Source organism: Mirounga angustirostris, unplaced genomic scaffold (genome assembly GCF_029215605.1).
Source record: "Mirounga angustirostris isolate CCGP_5_RB_7025 unplaced genomic scaffold, mMirAng1.0.hap1 SCAF_17, whole genome shotgun sequence".
In the NCBI taxonomy this organism is placed as follows: Eukaryota; Metazoa; Chordata; class Mammalia; order Carnivora; family Phocidae; genus Mirounga; species Mirounga angustirostris.
In genome coordinates this window covers 5,737,703-5,754,743 of record NW_026991725.1, presented here as the reverse complement: position 1 = coordinate 5,754,743, position 17,041 = coordinate 5,737,703, and the positions used below count along the sequence as shown (strand labels likewise).

Here is a 17,041-nt window from a genome sequence, read left to right as displayed (position 1 = left end):
CTAATAATGCAGGGAATAGAACTGGGGCCCTGCAAAAAACATGACTAGCAAGAACTATGCAATTCCTTAAATGTGAGTTGCACAGAGAGAGATGGAATGAAAGGAGAGTGGAAGGAGATAAAAAAATCTACTAACATAAGATGTCTGTCTGCTCCGGCTGTTTTGGGTAGGGGAAAAAGTCACCCAGAGCTGTTACCTTATAAGGGTTTGAGGTCCACATTTACATTATTCATACAATCTGGGAATGAGAAATTAACCAAAAACAAAAAAAAGTCCAGAGCTGGGCACTTAGCAAAAGCAAATGCAAAAACCATCACTAGGACACTCCCACAGCTACAAGAGATTCCCAAAGAAAATACAGATGTGCACTAGAGATGAATTTGTAATCAAAGTTTACAGAAAAGAGAGGAAACCATTCCTATGAATGAGAACTGGCACATACAAGTATATGAAATTATTTAGATCTTAAGAGAATATAAAATACGTTTTAAATGATTATAGCCATATAAAAATTTAAAACTATTAAGAAGAATAAGAAACCATAAAAAAAAATCAAATCTGTAAAAGAATCAAATAGAACTTTGGGTGCCTGGGTGGCTCAGTCGTTAACCATCTGCCTTCGGCTCAGGTCATGATCCCAGGGTCCTGGGATCGAGCCCCGCATCGGACTCCCTGCTCCCTGCTCCATGGGAAGACTGCTTCTCCCTCTCCCACTCCCCCTGCTTGTGTTCCCTCGCTCATGTGTCTCTCTCTGTCAAATAAATAAATAAAATTTTTAAAAAAAAGAAAAAGAATCAAATAGAACTTTGGGGGCACCTGGATGGCTCAGTCAGTTAAGCGTCTCACTCTTGATTTCGGCTCAGGTCATGAGCTCAGGGTTCTGAAATCAAGCCCCACGTTGGGCTCCACACTGGGCATGGAGCCTGCTTAAGATTCTCTCTCTCCCTCTGCCCCTCCCCCTTCTCTAAAAAGGAAAAAAAAAAAAGAATCAAATAGAACTTTTAAAATCACTGAGTCTTCTGCTTCTGGTATTATGTCAAATCAGATATTCTGCAGGACCCTCCCACTATAAAACAATTAGATCTAGTGCAACTATACAGTAATTCTGTGGACATAGCAGCTCATCCTCCATATAAGAGAGTACCATGAGCTGCAGAACATGGTATACTTCAGCAGAAGGATTCTTAAGATCTGTAGCCCATATTCCTTTAAAAAAAAAAATCAAAGGTCAGAAATATCAAAAGTTAATGTTAATCCTAAAAGAGAAACATTTGTGGACAGGTAGAATAGTCAAACAGTAAATTTTCATGATATTGGTTCATCTATTATATATGAGATACAAAATCAATCTTCAGAAAGAACTGCCATTCTAGGGACACCTGGGTGGCTCAGTCAGTTAAGCGTCTGCCTTCGGCTCAGATCATGATCCCAGGGTCCTGGGATCCAACCCTGGGTCAGGATCCCTGCTAAGTGGGGATTCTGCTTCTCCCTCTCCCTCTGCCCCTTCCCCCTCCCCCACTGGTGCTCTATTGCTCTCTCAAACTCTCACTCTCAAATAAATAAAATCTTTAAAAAAAAGAAAGAACTGCCATCTAATCCCTTGTATATTTTAAGTCACCTAATGCTATGACAGCTATGATATCTACATCTAAATTAAGCCATCATAATGGTCTTTTAGGTGAGTGGTCCTCTAACAAGATCAGCTCCTATTTCTGGCAAAAGCTACATGAAATGCAGCTGTCTAAAACATGTATTTCAAAGATCCCATTTCTGAGCAGTCTGTCCACTCCAAGCTACAGAAACTAGCTTATTCTGGAGACATTTAACTTTTCTTCTAGAAACAGTAAGGTTCAGGAAATACACAAAAGTTGTCTATATTTACATGCATTGATGCTGCAAAATCCTATAAAATGATACCTTTGGTGACTGGAAAATTTCTAGAGTTTTTAAAAGGTGGCACATGTGCTGTATTTTATAAAGCAACTTATGTTCGGATAGACTAAAAAATATTTTAATATTTCGGTAATTTTCACCTCCAATCTAAGATTATTTCAAATAGTGAGCTGGTATAGTAGTCACTTAAACAAAGGGGTTTTGTTTTTTCTTTTATAATTTTCAAACCTCCTCTTCCCTAGGTGTCGGTTACCTTGCTACTTCAACTAGTTTAATATTACTCAGAATATAAAATGTTATCCCTCAAAAGATTTCATGAAGACATTGTTCTATTGTATAAACATTACCTAACAGTATCAATCATATTATCCCATTAAACAAAATTTAATTTTCTTTGCACCAGTTCTGATGAGGGATTGAAGAATACTGTTGCCTAGCATCATGACTATAGAAATACCATTTTTAATTAAAAAAACAGCAGGATTTTGAAGTTAGCCAAGTCCCCCAAAACACTATAGCACAAACTCTCAAATTATGATGCATATTCCATTCACACCTGTTGGAAAACAACAGAAGAATGAACAAAGCTGACTAATGGAAGTCCACTGTTCACACAAGTCAAAAGATGAAGGATGTATCAATAAACAAACAGGGCTGTTTTTCCACATTCTATATTAGTCTTATATTCACTAAATCACTAAGTGATTCATGTTATACTTCCTACTTGGTCATATTTAAGGACCCATTTGACTCTTCTTGCACGAGATGGCAAATCATTTGCATGAAAGCAAGTTCCAGAGTCACTTGCTACCATAGGTCATTATTCCATATAGCACCATCTATATACCAATTTCTTCACAACTGATGATCACATGGTGATTTTTAATCATCATTAAAAGCTTAAATCACATTTATCATATAATCCTGAAGCACAACAGTAAAAAAATCATAAAAAAGATTTCATAAAAATATGGTTAAAATGGAAGTATAGAGTAGCAGCCTGGTATAATGAACTTAACAGACTCTGAAACTGGTCTGATTTTAAAATTTGGGGTCCTCCATTATTTGGCAAAGTGCCTTAATAAATTCTTTAGGATTAGTTTACCTGTAAACTAGGGGAAGTAGCACCTACATTTCAAAGATACTATGAGGATAAAACAGCACAACATATGCTGTAAATACTCAAAAAATGGGAGCTTTTAGAATTCATACACTTAAAACACAGTCTACTTTCTGGAGAAGTCTACTTTGCAATTACTTCCTTGTGCTTCCATATCGTTAGGGTTTTTTTTTTTTTTTTTTGCTTGGTAACTTAGGATCTTGTGATAAAGAACAGAGCTGTGAGATTATCAGAAATCTGACTACTCTTCTCAATTATTCTATCTGATTAGCTAATTCCATTTAAAGGAATAATATTAAAGAGCCCAACTAAAAATTTATACCTAGTGTTAAAACAAAAACCTCATCATGAGTGATGTTTTCCTAAAATTTGGATTTTCAACTTCATAACAGTACTCACATTTAATTGTACACACCAGTATCACAATATTGCATAATAAAAATGTCAAAGAAATCAATGTATAAAATTTATACAAAAGTCCAAGTCAAATTCATTTCTATCAACTTTTTATTTTTATGCAGACAAAAGAAAGACTTCTAAAATTACATTACTTAACAACAGTTCTACATAGATTTATACACTAACCTGGTAGAAATCCGACTAAACACTGCATTGAAGTTGTTGCAGCTGAGAGAAAATAAAACGCCAGAGGCAGAATTCCGAAGTTCAGCGGCATGTTGGTTTCCTTCCCTACAGGTATGAAGAAAATGGCAGATTTCTGGCAGCAACTGTTTGACCAGCATTGTTTCATCTAATCTCATTGTGTCCTTTGGTTGCTGCAATAGAAATAATCACATAACTCTAAAACTTTGTTAAATTTACATGTAAAGATTTTCTGTATCAAAATTTTTTTTAATTTTATTTTTTATTTTTTATTTTTTTAATATTTTATTTATTTATCAGAGAGAGAGAGAGAGACAGAGGCAGGCAGAGGGAGAAGCAGGTTCCTTGCTGAGCAAGGAGCCCGATGTGGGACTCGATCCCAGGACCCTGGGATCATGACCTGAGCCGAAGGCAGAGGCTTAACCAACTGAGCCACCCAGGCGTCCCTGAAAATTTTCAAACAGACATAAGAGTTGAACACCCATATATTCATCACCTATACTCAACAACTGTTAATATTTCACCATGTTCACTGTATCTATCTATAGTCAGTCTAATAAACAGGATGGTTCCATCTTTCACCTTTTTTTCTTTTTTTTTTCCATCTTTCACCTCTTTTCACAATTAAAGTCCAGCCCCCCATCCATCCTCCTTAGCATCCCCCTCTCCCCACCACCACTCCTGTTTCTCCCCTGTTCATCAAATCCCTATAGAAGCCTTTCCACTCTTAGGAATCCCAAGTTTGTTGTGAGTTCCAAATAAACGTTACTCATATTTATTTGTGAGTGCATTGTGTCATCTGTCTCAAATCCAAATAAATTCCTGGGTGCACAATCACATCTGCCTTTGGGTGGACTGACCAAAACAGATATTTACTTATTACAAATAATTTTGTTTTGGTTGAGCCATTTCAAAGTAAGTTACAAACATCATAGGTACTTTAGCATCTCTTAAAAATGACATTCAAAAAATAAATAAGGACATTCTTGGGGCACCTGGGTGGCTGGCCACGGACTCTTGATTTCGGCTGTCATGATCTCAGGGTCATGAGATGGAGCCCGAAGGCTCTGCGCTCAGTGCACAGTCTGCTTGTCCCTCTTCCCCCCCACCCCTCGCCCTTCCCCTCCCCTCTTGTGTACACACTCTCTCTCTCTTTAAAATAAATAAAATCTTTAGAAAATAAAAATAAGGGCATTCTCCAATATAGCTTCAATACAATCACCACATCAACAAACAACAACAAAAAAACCAATTCCCCTTACATCAGCTAATACCCAATCTATATTCAAATTTCCCCAGCTGCCCCCAAAATGTCTTTCATAACTTTTTTTTAAAAGATTTTATTTATTTATTTATTTATTTATTTATTTATTTATTTATTTTATTTATTTATTTGAGAGAGAGAGAGAGACAGAGCTAGCGACAGAGAGTGCAAGCAGGGAGGAGAGGGAGAAGCAGGCTCCTTGCTGAACAGGGAGCCCCACAACACAGGGCTCAATCCCAGGACTCTGGGATCATGACCTGAGCCCAAGGCAGACGCTTAACCAACTGAGCCACCCAGGCGCCCTCATAACTTCTTTTTAATTCAATCAGGATTCAAAAAGGGTTCAGATGATTGCAGCATGATTCCTTTAGTCTCTTTATTCTAAAACGACCACCCCCCCAACACTCCATATACATCATTTTTATTTTCTATAACATTGACTTTAAGAAAATGGGCCTTACAAAATGTTCCATATTGTTGATTCTATTATTTCTTAGTAGTATGACTTGTTCTTGTAGTTAGTGTATTTTCTTTAGCTGGAACCTTAATCGAATGGTCTGATTAAATTCAGGTTAAACACTTCAGGTAACTCAGTAAAATTCATATTGTATCATATCAGGAGTACATAATGCCAGGTGGTTCCAATGTTAATGACACACCAAGCTTGACAACCTTGCTGTTAACATTAAGATCTCTACTTTATAAAGTAAATCTTTTCCCTACAATTAACAAAGTAACCAATGGATAAGCTATTCTGCAGATGCACTGTTCCACATCAATATATCACCTAACAGCTAATAATATTCACGTATGAATGACGATTTTGGTAATAAATAAAATTTTGTATAATTATGTGCTATGGTTGATTCTCTAATTGCAATCCAAGTGCTTTCAGATGTAAATACACTGAAACATACAGACAGCAAACAAACATCACAAAAACCTCCAAAATTCAAGTGGCAATGCTGATATCAAACAGAAATGCTGAAGTAAAAATTGCAGAAGTATTCAGTCTTTTGAATAATGGCCATATATGCAGGAACAAAGATCGCTTAAATTCTACAAAATTTTACTCATAATATGATATCGGTAAATATTTGATGATTTTCATTTAGCTATTTCAACTACTTATATGACAAACATGTACTTGTAGGCTCACTTCTTCTTGAACTACCTCACCATACTTCAATCTAAAAATGAAAATCAACCGACAACCATAATTATCATTGAAGGTGATCCAAGAAAACACAATTATTTGATAATATGAATAGAATTATTTTTAATTGTAAATTCAATGAAAGAAATTCATACATTTTCAATAGGACAGAGAAAGATAACATATATTTTATGCATTATATAAGTTATACTATGCCCACTTATTAGAGTTTTAATTAGGTTATCTCCAAAGAGTATCAATTAAACAGGGGCCAATAATATCAGTAATCGTTCTCCAAAATACATTTACCATTACCTCTCAATTACAAATGTTACTATAGAAAAGCTATAAGACTGATAGAGGCAATAAACTACCCGACCCCCATTCAAACATGGATATGGCTGATATACTGATATTTACAATCAAAGCAACAAGACCACTACAGAGAACTGATTCAGGATGTTTAAAAACTGTTCACCTTCACAATTACATCATCTTATTTAACAGCACTTTTGCTCTTTCACTCCATTTTACAAAGGAACAACAGCATATCACAAATTAATAGAAAGCACCAAGCTAAAAACAGAACTAGCTCACCTTCAATTTAAGTAGAAAACTTATAAACACTGTCTAACAATTTTGGAATATGGTCAAGAGTCAATAAAAGAGTTTAAAACGTTATGCTTAGGTTTTGTTGCCTATAGTCTTAAATATGCCTCTTCCCCCAGGATACATAATTGAGTGAATGTAATTATTTTTCCCCTTCCTCAAACATGACTGCCCATTCCCTCTCTTCTCAACCACACAATCAGTCCTCATATCCAAGTCCCGCCCATATAGGTTTATTATAGGAAACAACTGTAACATGTTGAAGACAGAAGCAATTCTGAATAAAAGCAAAAGATGTGCTAAAGGAAAAGGGAATATAATAACTCTAATATATAATGAATAGATAGATCTTTAAAATGAAGGTATAAAATTTATGTATTTTTACATAAACAACTACCATGTTCCAGTAAGAATTAAGGCTATTGAAGTACAGAAACACCTTGCTTTATACAACAAAAATATTCTTGAAATAATTCTCATTAAGTCATGGTTGAAACATACTGAGATAACTATTTAGGAACCTTAAGAAAGAACTGTTTTGTACTCAACTAGTCCTCCACATAACTATTTTGTATATTCATAATTTACACAATAACAAGTGTTTTTAAGGTAGGATCTCTGGGTAATGGTTGTAATTTTTTAAAGTCCCCTTTTATATAGATTTGAAAAGTAAAATATTAAAATCAGGTAAAATACTGAAATGGTGTGTGGGGGGGAACAAGATTACTCCTGGTCATTTTTTTGCATCACATTTTTTCACAGCTAAGCAATGCCACAGGCCTAACAATATCTAGAGAAATTAATTAAATCAAATAGTGGGGGCGCCTGGGTGGCTCAGTTGGTTAAGCAACTGCCTTCGGCTCAGGTCATGATCCTGGAGTCCCTGGATCGAGTCCTGCATCGGGCTCCCTGCTCGGCAGGGAGTCTGCTTCTCCCTCTGACCCTCCCCCCTCTCATGTGCTCTCTCTCTCTCAAATAAATAAATAAAATCTTTAAAAATCAATCAATCAATCAATCAATCAATCAAATAGTGGCTTTTTCATAAAATCTTTTCTAAACAACCTGAGACAGAGATATATGGCTCAAGCATAACACTTTATAACACTTTATGTAACCTTGGTATTTATTTAATTTACAAAAGATGAGAAAATAATTTTCTCTTGAAAACTTGTATACACTGTTAGCTCTGTTAACAAAATTTATATTCATATGTCTTAGACCAAAAAAATCCATGTGACTTTTCTTGCCTACATCTATACTTTGGTACATCAGATCATTCTCAAAACTGAATTCACAAAATCTGCCTATTTTAGATTTACTTACCCCAGCAAGACATTTTTCCAGTGTATCCAATATAATCAACTGAGAGAGATATAAATTTTTTTCAGCAGCTTCTCCAAATATTCTCTAAAAGAAAAGATATTCAGAACACTAAAAGTTGGCTATTACTCTCTACTACAAATCAACACACATCTGAAAAGTGAGGGACTAAGGATTAGGAAAAAAAAAAATCAAGTCTTCCATTTTATCTCCCAGATTAGACTATATTTAAATCTATTATTTCTGATTTTATCTTAAGGCTCACATGAAATAAATTCCCAGGCAAACAAAAATGTTGGCATTTATTATAGTCTATCATTAATCTTATAAAGTAAAAGAAAATAACTTGGTTTATACTTTTAAAATATACAGGATTTAGATATACATATAGATCTTAACCAGAATCTTGCATTGAACATTTAATCACACTTCAATGCCACAAAATAATCAAAGTCTCAATTCTTACAGCAACAAAGTACTATAACACCAATTACAGTGAATTTAAGGCATTCGCAATCCTTAAATTTAATACTATGCTATTTACCAACAAGAAACTATGGTTCCCACAATTAAGTTTACTCAATAAGCACTAAATGAATGCTAGTATCACAATACTGCTTTTGTTTTTGTTTTGAAAAGAAGGTTCCAATACTAAAATATTTTCATCTAACTGGGAACACAGCCACATGTTTATATAAGCAAAATCCTATCACCAGGCCCCACACACTGTGCAACAGAAGAGCACCACAAAATCTTAAATGTATTTCTATAAAGCATTTTACATATTCATAAGAAGTCCTGCTTTCTTCAGAAAAAAATCTTAATTTTTTTCTATAAAGAAAAAATTTCTTTGTATGGCAAATGATTGCCCACACCTCCAATTTACCAATTTTCTAAGTTTGGGGCATTGTCTAACCAAATCTTTAAAAAGAAAACACACCAAAGATGTGACTGTAAAAATGGGACTGATTTTCACAATCTAAAATCAGAAGTCAGCTCAAAGCTCAATACAAACAATATAAATTGTGGTTAGAAGTGCTAAAGACAGAAAAAACAGTTCGGAATAAATCAAGAAATATCCAAATCGTTGTTTTGAACTGAGTATGAAGGAGATGTTAGATAGGAACTGACAGGAAGGAATCACCCAAGAGAGTTGGGACAAATGATAATGTTGAAAGGTACAGAGACAGAACTGTTGGAGTAACTTGAAGTCTAGAGAATGTAAATAGGTTTTATAAAACAGGAAAAAAAGGCAACTGCGAGCTTTTGACAGTGGAATTACTTGTTGAAATTGCTATTTGAGGAAAATCATTTCAACAATGGGATCTCTAACTACTATAGAATCTGTCACAGGTTACAGGAGGAAGGAAATAAAACGGTATCTTCATAAAAGCAATCTCACATTTTAACACTACAAGGTCCTATTTTATTTTCTGTCTACTTAGGACTAGGACAATCTAATAAGTAAATACTCAAAGCAGCAGCTAAGGAAAAGATTTTAATAGTTTACTATGTAATCAATTTATATATAACCTAAAGTCTGTATGAAATCCTAATTCCAAAAAAATAAAAAGAAAAGATAGGGTCACAAATAAGAGAAGTATTTAAGAGAAAAAAATCAAAAACTAAAATGAAAGTTAAGGGTTACCTGTGCTCATTCACAAAATACAATGAGTGTTTATATTCAGAGTCCACAGAAAAGGACTTTCCATACTTCAAAATATGCTGCTGTAAGTCTTTAAATCAAAAACAAACCAAAGGAAATTCCCCCACAAAACAATGACCCAAATACTCACCATATTGTTAACATTCTTTAAGATAGTGGTGAGGCCGCTGATAACCAAAGAAAACTTGTATTTGGAAATATTAATAAGACATTCCTTGTTGTGTTCAGTACTGACTTTGGTATGCGTGTTCTGTTGTCCTGTTTTTATTGGAAGCTAAGGGAAAAAGAAAATGTTAGCTTACACATGAAAACGACTAAAAAGAACTATTTCTCATTGAAACTCATGAGATTTTAGGAAAATTTTTATCAGCCACAGTGACCTGTTTGTATCTCAAGCTCCAATTTTCAATACAGATTAGCATTTATAGCAAATCTAAAACTCTTGAAATTTCAATTTTTGCAACTTTCTTTCCAGAAGTCGTAAACCTCTACCTACAAAATTAAAACTTTACCCAGTATTACATGAGAGATGATGACTCACAGAAATAGAGCTATTTCCTTGTAGCTAAAAATTATTTCAGAGAATGCCCGCAATAAAATGCATACAATCCTTTCCCTAATACACTGAACTCCAGCATTAAAAGAACAACAGATCAAGAACATCTATGCCCCAGACCTCTAATCAATATGGCAAGTAACTGTAGATTTTTCAGAAATGAGAATAAGCTATATAACCTGGAATAAACACAGTAAGACTAATTCAGGTAAGATGACCACCCTCAGGTACATAGTTGAGAGTGTAACAGAACAACAGACAGGTAAGTTTCATAGAAAAAAAAATCTTTTAAGGGGACCACATTTACATTTATCTGAGAATGAGTTAAGTCACACTGCCAAGAAGTTCATCTCTACGCTGTTCAAAAGTAGCATTTTGTATTGAAAGCATCATGAGTATATCTACTGTTTAAATATTAGATCCTGCTAATGCTGAGAGAAGACTTGTGAGGTTCCTCTGCGAAAAAACAAACCTAAGTCCAGTGTTTGCTTGTTTGTTTTTTAATATTGTATTTATTTACTCAGAGAAAGCAAGTGAGAGAGAGAGAGAGATCATGACCTGGGGGGGGGGGGTAGAGGGAGAGGGAGAAGCAGACTCCCCGCTGAGCAGGGAGCCCAATACAGGGCTCGATCCCAGGACCCTGAGACCATAACCCAAGCCGAAGGCAGACGCTCAACTGACTGAGCCACCAGGTGCCCCCAGTGTTTTCATTTTTAAAATGGTGCAACTTAAAGTGGAAAGAGACTAAGTGGCATGCCCAAGTTTGTCTAGTCAGTTAATAATAGATGACTGATTTGATAATAAATACTAAATAAAAGAGCGGAAGCATTTTTAGGGTTTAACAGGAGCTACAGAATTACATAATGTTAATTTTAAAGGTTACAGAGGGAAAAATATCTGAAAGACCTAAGAAAGGAGAATTTTAGAAGAAGGCAGTGGCTGTAGTGTAGCTTGTAAATCTCACCAACTCGCTCTGTAATGGTTAATTTTATGTGTTAACTTGACTGGATCATAGGATATACAGATATTTGGCTAAACATTATTTCTGGGTGTGTTTCTGAGGGTGCTTCCAGATGCAATTAGCATATGAATAGGTGAATTCAGTAAAACAGGGGACAAGGCACCCCACAAAGCCCAAAATACAAGCAAATAGGAACAAACCACTTTCAGCTACAAAACTGGTGTGGTATAAGCATCTCTGCAAAAGAAAGCAGAGGGAAGCAGAATGTCTGATGGATCTGACAAAAGGAAAATCCCAAAATTCTATGCCATTCTCAATGAAAAGTACAACAGGCCATCTTAAGAACATTAGCTGACCAAAAAAAAAAAGAACATTAGCTGAAACACAGGGGGGTTTTTTTTTGTATATTGCAATTTTCACATGAGTACAAAAGGTCTATAACAATGCCTGAAGAGAAGAGCGCATACTTTAAATCACCACTACCTAACAGAACATTCTGCAGTGATATACTATATCAACAATGCTCAATATAGTAGCCATAGCCACAGGTGACTATTAAGCACTTGTTACATGGCTAATGCAGATGAGGAATCAAATGTTAACTTCTATTTAATTTACTTAAATTTAAGTAGCTATTGGACACCAATGGGCAGCACAGTTCTAAACTAACCAGCTGACGAAGCACCCCATTTTAGGATGAAGCCCACACCGAGAAGAAATTGATGAGATTCACTCCAAATTGACAACAGGGACAACAGGGGCAAAGGAAAAAGGTCTAGATAAAGGTGGTAAAGAGGAAGAAAGCTAAAGGAGCTCAGAAAGGATGAGATGATGTATTTGTTTAATTTCACGAAATAGAAGAGCTCTAGAGCCATGAAGATAAAGAGCTATCCTGGCTCACATTTCCCTCCCACCAATTCAGGAAAACTAATTTCACATAGAAATGAGCAACAGTAGGGGCACCTGGGTGGCTCAGGCAGTTGAGCATCTGCCTTTGGCTCAGGTCATGATCCCAGGGTCCTGGGATGGAGCCCCGCATCAGGCTCCCTGCTTGGCGGAGCCTGCTTCTCCCTCTCCCTCTACTGTTCCCCCTATTTGTGCTCTCTCACTCTCTCTGTCAAATAAAATCTTAGAAAGAAAAGAAAAGAAAAGAAAGAAAGGAAGAAAGGAAGGAAGGAAGGAAGGAAGGAAGGAAGGAAGGAAGGAAGGAAGGAAGGAAGGAAGAAAGAAAGAAAGAAAGAAAGAAAGAAAGAAAGAAAGAAAGAAAGAAAGAAAGAAAGAAAGAAAGAAAGAAAAAGAAAAAAGAAATGAGCAACAGCATGGGGCACCTGGGTGGCTCAGTCAGTTAAGTGTCTGACTCTTGATTTCAGCTCAGGTCATGATTTCAGGGTGGTGGGATTGAGCCCCACATGTCTGGCTCCACACTGGGCTTGGAGCCTGCTTAAGATTCTCCCTCTCCCTCTCCCTCTGCCCCTCCCCCCACCAAAAAAAATGAGCAAAGAATGTGGTCAAATCATATGTGAAGCTACTATGAGAAAAAAAATAAGACAGACTAACATTGCAACAGAAAATGAGAGTGTGCCCAAAAGTCATGTTTCAAGCAAGGTACTTCTGTGGAGGGAAAGAGAAACCATCAGAAATACGGGTTGACAGTGAGGGCTTAAGTGACAAAACTGAAGACATGAGGTGGCCTCAAATGCATAACTGGTGGAAAAGGTTTAAAAGCTAAGCCAAAAACTTCTGAGAAACAAAGCAGAATTTCAAAGTCTCACAACCTCAGGAAGACAAAAGATTAGAGTTCAGAACCTGCTAGTGGAGGAAACCTAGAAAATAAACCCATTTTCAACTATAAGCTCCAGAGGGCTACATCCTACATAAACAGGGGTCAGCTGCAGCAACTGGAACTCTTTTTTTTTTTTTAAGTTTATTTATTTATTTAAGTAATCTCTACACCCAACGTACGGCTCAAACACACAACCCTGAGATCAAGAGTTGCAAGCTCTTCCAACTGAGCCAGCCAGGCACCCCAGAAACTAGAACTCTTATACATTACTAGTAGGAGTGTAAATCTGTAACTTTTTTGAAAAATGTCTGACATTATCTACTAAAAAAAATATATACATTCCTAGCAATTTCACTAGGTATATACCCAACAGAAATATGTACGTATGTCCACCAAAAGATATGTGCAAAAATGTTTATAACAGCACGTTAATAAACTGAAAACACTCCAGGTGTCTACCAATAGCAGAAATGGTTTTTTAAAAAGCAGTATATTTAAAGAAAAACTATATAGCAATAAAAATAAATGGCTTACAACTGTAAGCTTAATCTCAAAAATATGAGTGAAAAGTCAGAACAAAATATCACTTACTGTACGATTATGTTACATAAATTTCAAAGACAAGATAAATTCAAGTCAGGATGGTACAGACCCTTGGAAAGAACAGGTAATGACTAGAAGGAAATGTAGGAGGAAGGACTGCTAGCACTGTCCGGTTACACTGGTGTGTCTACACTGTCAACATTTATTAAGCTGTATATTTGCATATATTTGTGCATCCTTCTATATGTTTAAGTCAACACAAAGTTTGCTAAATATATGTATTTAAATCCATGAGTTCATAATGATACTAAAAAACTGAAACAAATTTTGGAACAAATGAAACCCAAATCTAGGAGAAGCAAGGCAGTAATAAAGATAATCACTCTTAGAGGATACAGAGCAATTGTAGTACACACTATGGCACTCCCCAGCTCCCCTTCTTGTTGCCTTAATTGCTAGAAGTGCTCAGTCAGTCCTTCAGGGATTGCCTCACCTGCAGAGAATGACCCTACCCAAGGTCAAACTCTTCCTGGGCAGCCCACCACCCAATGACCAACTGATACAGCAATATAAAGGCCTAAGGACCTAAGCCCAATTCTGGGCAACTCAGAAGGGCCAATTCTAGCACCAGAGCTCCCAAAAGGGGTTGGCCAAAGCTAACACTGGACCTGCATTGCACCATGAATTCTGCATCTGCACAATCCTCCCTCCTCCCAGGTGTTAATCCCAAAGGAACACCTTAATGAACTTTCTGCACTAGGCTTCCAGGGCAGCTGGCTGCAGATGCTAAGAAGGGATTTTAAAGCTGGCAAGGGAGGAAAAATAGTAACTACAAAAGCAATGAAATTGAAAGAGTATTACTAAAATCTTTGCTCTCTGGAAAAAAGATCACACTGCCAATCAGAAGCTAAGTATGAAAGCCAAAAGGTCTCTCTGGAAGCATATAAAGACAGTCTCCTCTCTTGTAAAAGGAGGACAGAGAAACCTAAGGACCAGAACCAACACTTAATTATCAGAGTTGCTGGGCTCCAAAGGTTAAATTCCCTAGAAGGCAAGTCTGCTATGCCAAGACCAGAGCCCTGAGGAGAAAGAATAAGACTCTGACAGATATAATGGAAACAAGTGGGCTGTGGGCCCCAAATCTCCTATTTCCAGGTTCCCCTGAATCTTCTCAGTCTACAGTAGTGGCCCATTACTGCTTAGTAAGAGTAGCACTTCGCAAACTTGTTCGAAGACAATTCAAAGGCTTCTGCCCTGAAAGACAATAGATGTTCCCCTCAGGATTTGCCACCACCTCCTCTGCTGGCCAAAGGGGTATGAGAGAATTCTCTGAGTGTTGAAACTTCTTGTATCTTGACCATGTTGATAGTTACAAGAATATATGCCATTTAAATGTCAAAACTCAGAATTAAGCTGGTATAAATGCAAATGAGAGTGTTGTAACATTAGGATGTTAAATGTAATCCCCATGGTAACCACAAACAAAATAGCTGTAGAATACACAAAAAGGACATGAGAAAGGAATTTAAACATTTCACTGCAAAAAATAAATACAAATGAAGACAGTAATGCAGAAAATGAGAGACAAAAAAAGCTATAGGGCATAGGGGAACCAATAGCACAATGATAGTAGTAAATCCCTTCTTATCAGTAATTACTTTAAATGTAAATGGATTAAACTCTCCAATCAGAAGACAGAAATTGGCAGAATAAATAAAAACACATGATCCAACTACACGCTGCCTATAGGAGACTCACTTGAGATCTAAAGACACAAACAGGCTGAAAGTGAAAGGGTGGAAAAAGGTATTTCATGCAAAGAGAGTAGAGGTAGCTATACAAATTATCAGACAAAACAGATTTTAAGTCAAAACAAGTTATGAGGACCTTCCCCTCTTTTCCTCTGCACTGCCTACAGAGGTGGCAGCCACCTCCTTCTAGGCATCATGGCCACTCTCAGACCCTGGTGAAGCCCAAGATCGTTAAAAAGAGGACCAAGAAGTTTATCCAGCAGCAGTCAGACCGATATGTCAAAATTAAGCACATGTGGTGGAAACCAGGCATTGACAATAGGGTGCACAGAAGATTCAAGGGCCAGATCTTTTTTTTTTTTTTTAAGATTTTATTTATTTATTTGAGAGAGTGAGTGAGAGAGAGAGAGCACAAGAGGGGGGAGCGGGAGAGGGAGAAGCAGACTCCCTGCTAAGCAGGTAGCCCGATGCGGGACTCGATCCCGGGACCCCAGGATCATGACCTGAGCCGAAGGCAGTCGCTTAACCAACTGAGCCACCCAGGTGCCCCTCAAGGGCCAGATCTTGATGCCCAACATTGGTTATGGGAGCAGTAAGAAAACAAAGCATGTGCTGCCCAATGGCTTCGGAATTTCCTAGTTCAAAATGTCAAAGAGCCTGAAGTGCTGCTGATATGCAACAAATCTTACTATGCAGAGATTGCTCACAATGTCTCCTCCAAGAACTGCAGAGCCATTGTGGAAAAAGCAGCCAAGCTGGCCATCAGAGTCACCAATCCCAATGCCAGGCTGCACAGCCAAGAAATGAATAGACAATGTATGTGTATGTAGTATTTGTTAATAAAACCATAAAGCTACCAAAAAAAAAATGTTATGAGACAAAGAAGGACATTATTTATTAATAAAAGGTTCAGTACAGCAAGGAGATAGAATATTTATAAACATTTACACACCTAATGACAGACCACCCAAATATAAGCAAAAACTGACAGAATTAAAGAGTAAATTACTTCCACAATATAGTTGGAGACTTCAATACCCACTCAAAATAATGGAGAAAACAGACAGAAGATAAGAAAATAGACGACTTAGGGGCACCTGGGTGGCCTAGTCGGTTGGGTGTCTGCCTTTGGCTCAGATCATGGTCCCAGGGTCCTGGGATCGAGCCCCACATCAGGCTCCCTGTTCATCAGGGAGTCTACTTCTCCCTCTCCCTCTGGGCCTCCCCACTGCTCGTGTTGTCTCTCTCTCAAATAAATAAAATCTTAAAAAAAAAAAAAAATAGACAACTTAACACAATAAGCCAACTAGACCCAACATACATCACAGAACATTCTACCAAACAACAGAATACACATTCTTCTCAAGTACACGTGGGACATTTTCTAGGATGACCACAAGTAGATCAAAAAATTACATATCAATAGATTTTAAAAGACATATATCATACAACGTATCCTTTCTGACCACAATGGAATGCAGTTGGAAATTAATAACAAAACTAAAACTGGAAAATTCACAAAATCGTGGAAATTAAACAATATACTTTTTTTTAATTCCAGTATAATTAACATAATGTTGTATTAGTTTCAGGTGTACCACATAGTGATTCGACAATTCTATACATTATTCAGTGCTCATGATGATAAGTGTACTCTTAATCTTCACCTATTTCACCCATCCCCCGACCCACTTACCTCCCCTCTGGTAACCATCAGTTTGTTCTCTGTATTTAAAAGTCTGTTTGGGGGGCGCCTGGGTGGCTCAGTTGGTTAAGCAACTGCCTTCGGCTCAGGTCATGATCCTGGAATCCCGGG

At 36.9% G+C, this 17,041-nt stretch overlaps 1 protein-coding gene across 12 annotated transcripts in view; it reads right to left on the bottom strand.

Moving 5' to 3' along the window:
• The window catches only part of NF1 (neurofibromin 1), a 289,382-nt gene that overhangs the window by 217,955 nt on the left and 54,386 nt on the right, over positions 1-17,041 (bottom strand). For all 12 annotated transcript variants that reach the window (XR_010408419.1, XR_010408418.1, XM_054510962.2 and 9 more), the window contains 3 exons: positions 9,762-9,905; positions 7,969-8,052; positions 3,599-3,789 (listed from right to left, as the gene is read on the bottom strand). Coding sequence is in view for 10 of the 12 variants with exons in the window: in XM_054510962.2 (XP_054366937.1) it covers positions 3,599-3,789; positions 7,969-8,052; positions 9,762-9,905 (419 nt within the window). In the remaining 2 variants the exon portion in view is untranslated. The remainder of the gene's footprint in view (positions 1-3,598; positions 3,790-7,968; positions 8,053-9,761; positions 9,906-17,041) is intronic.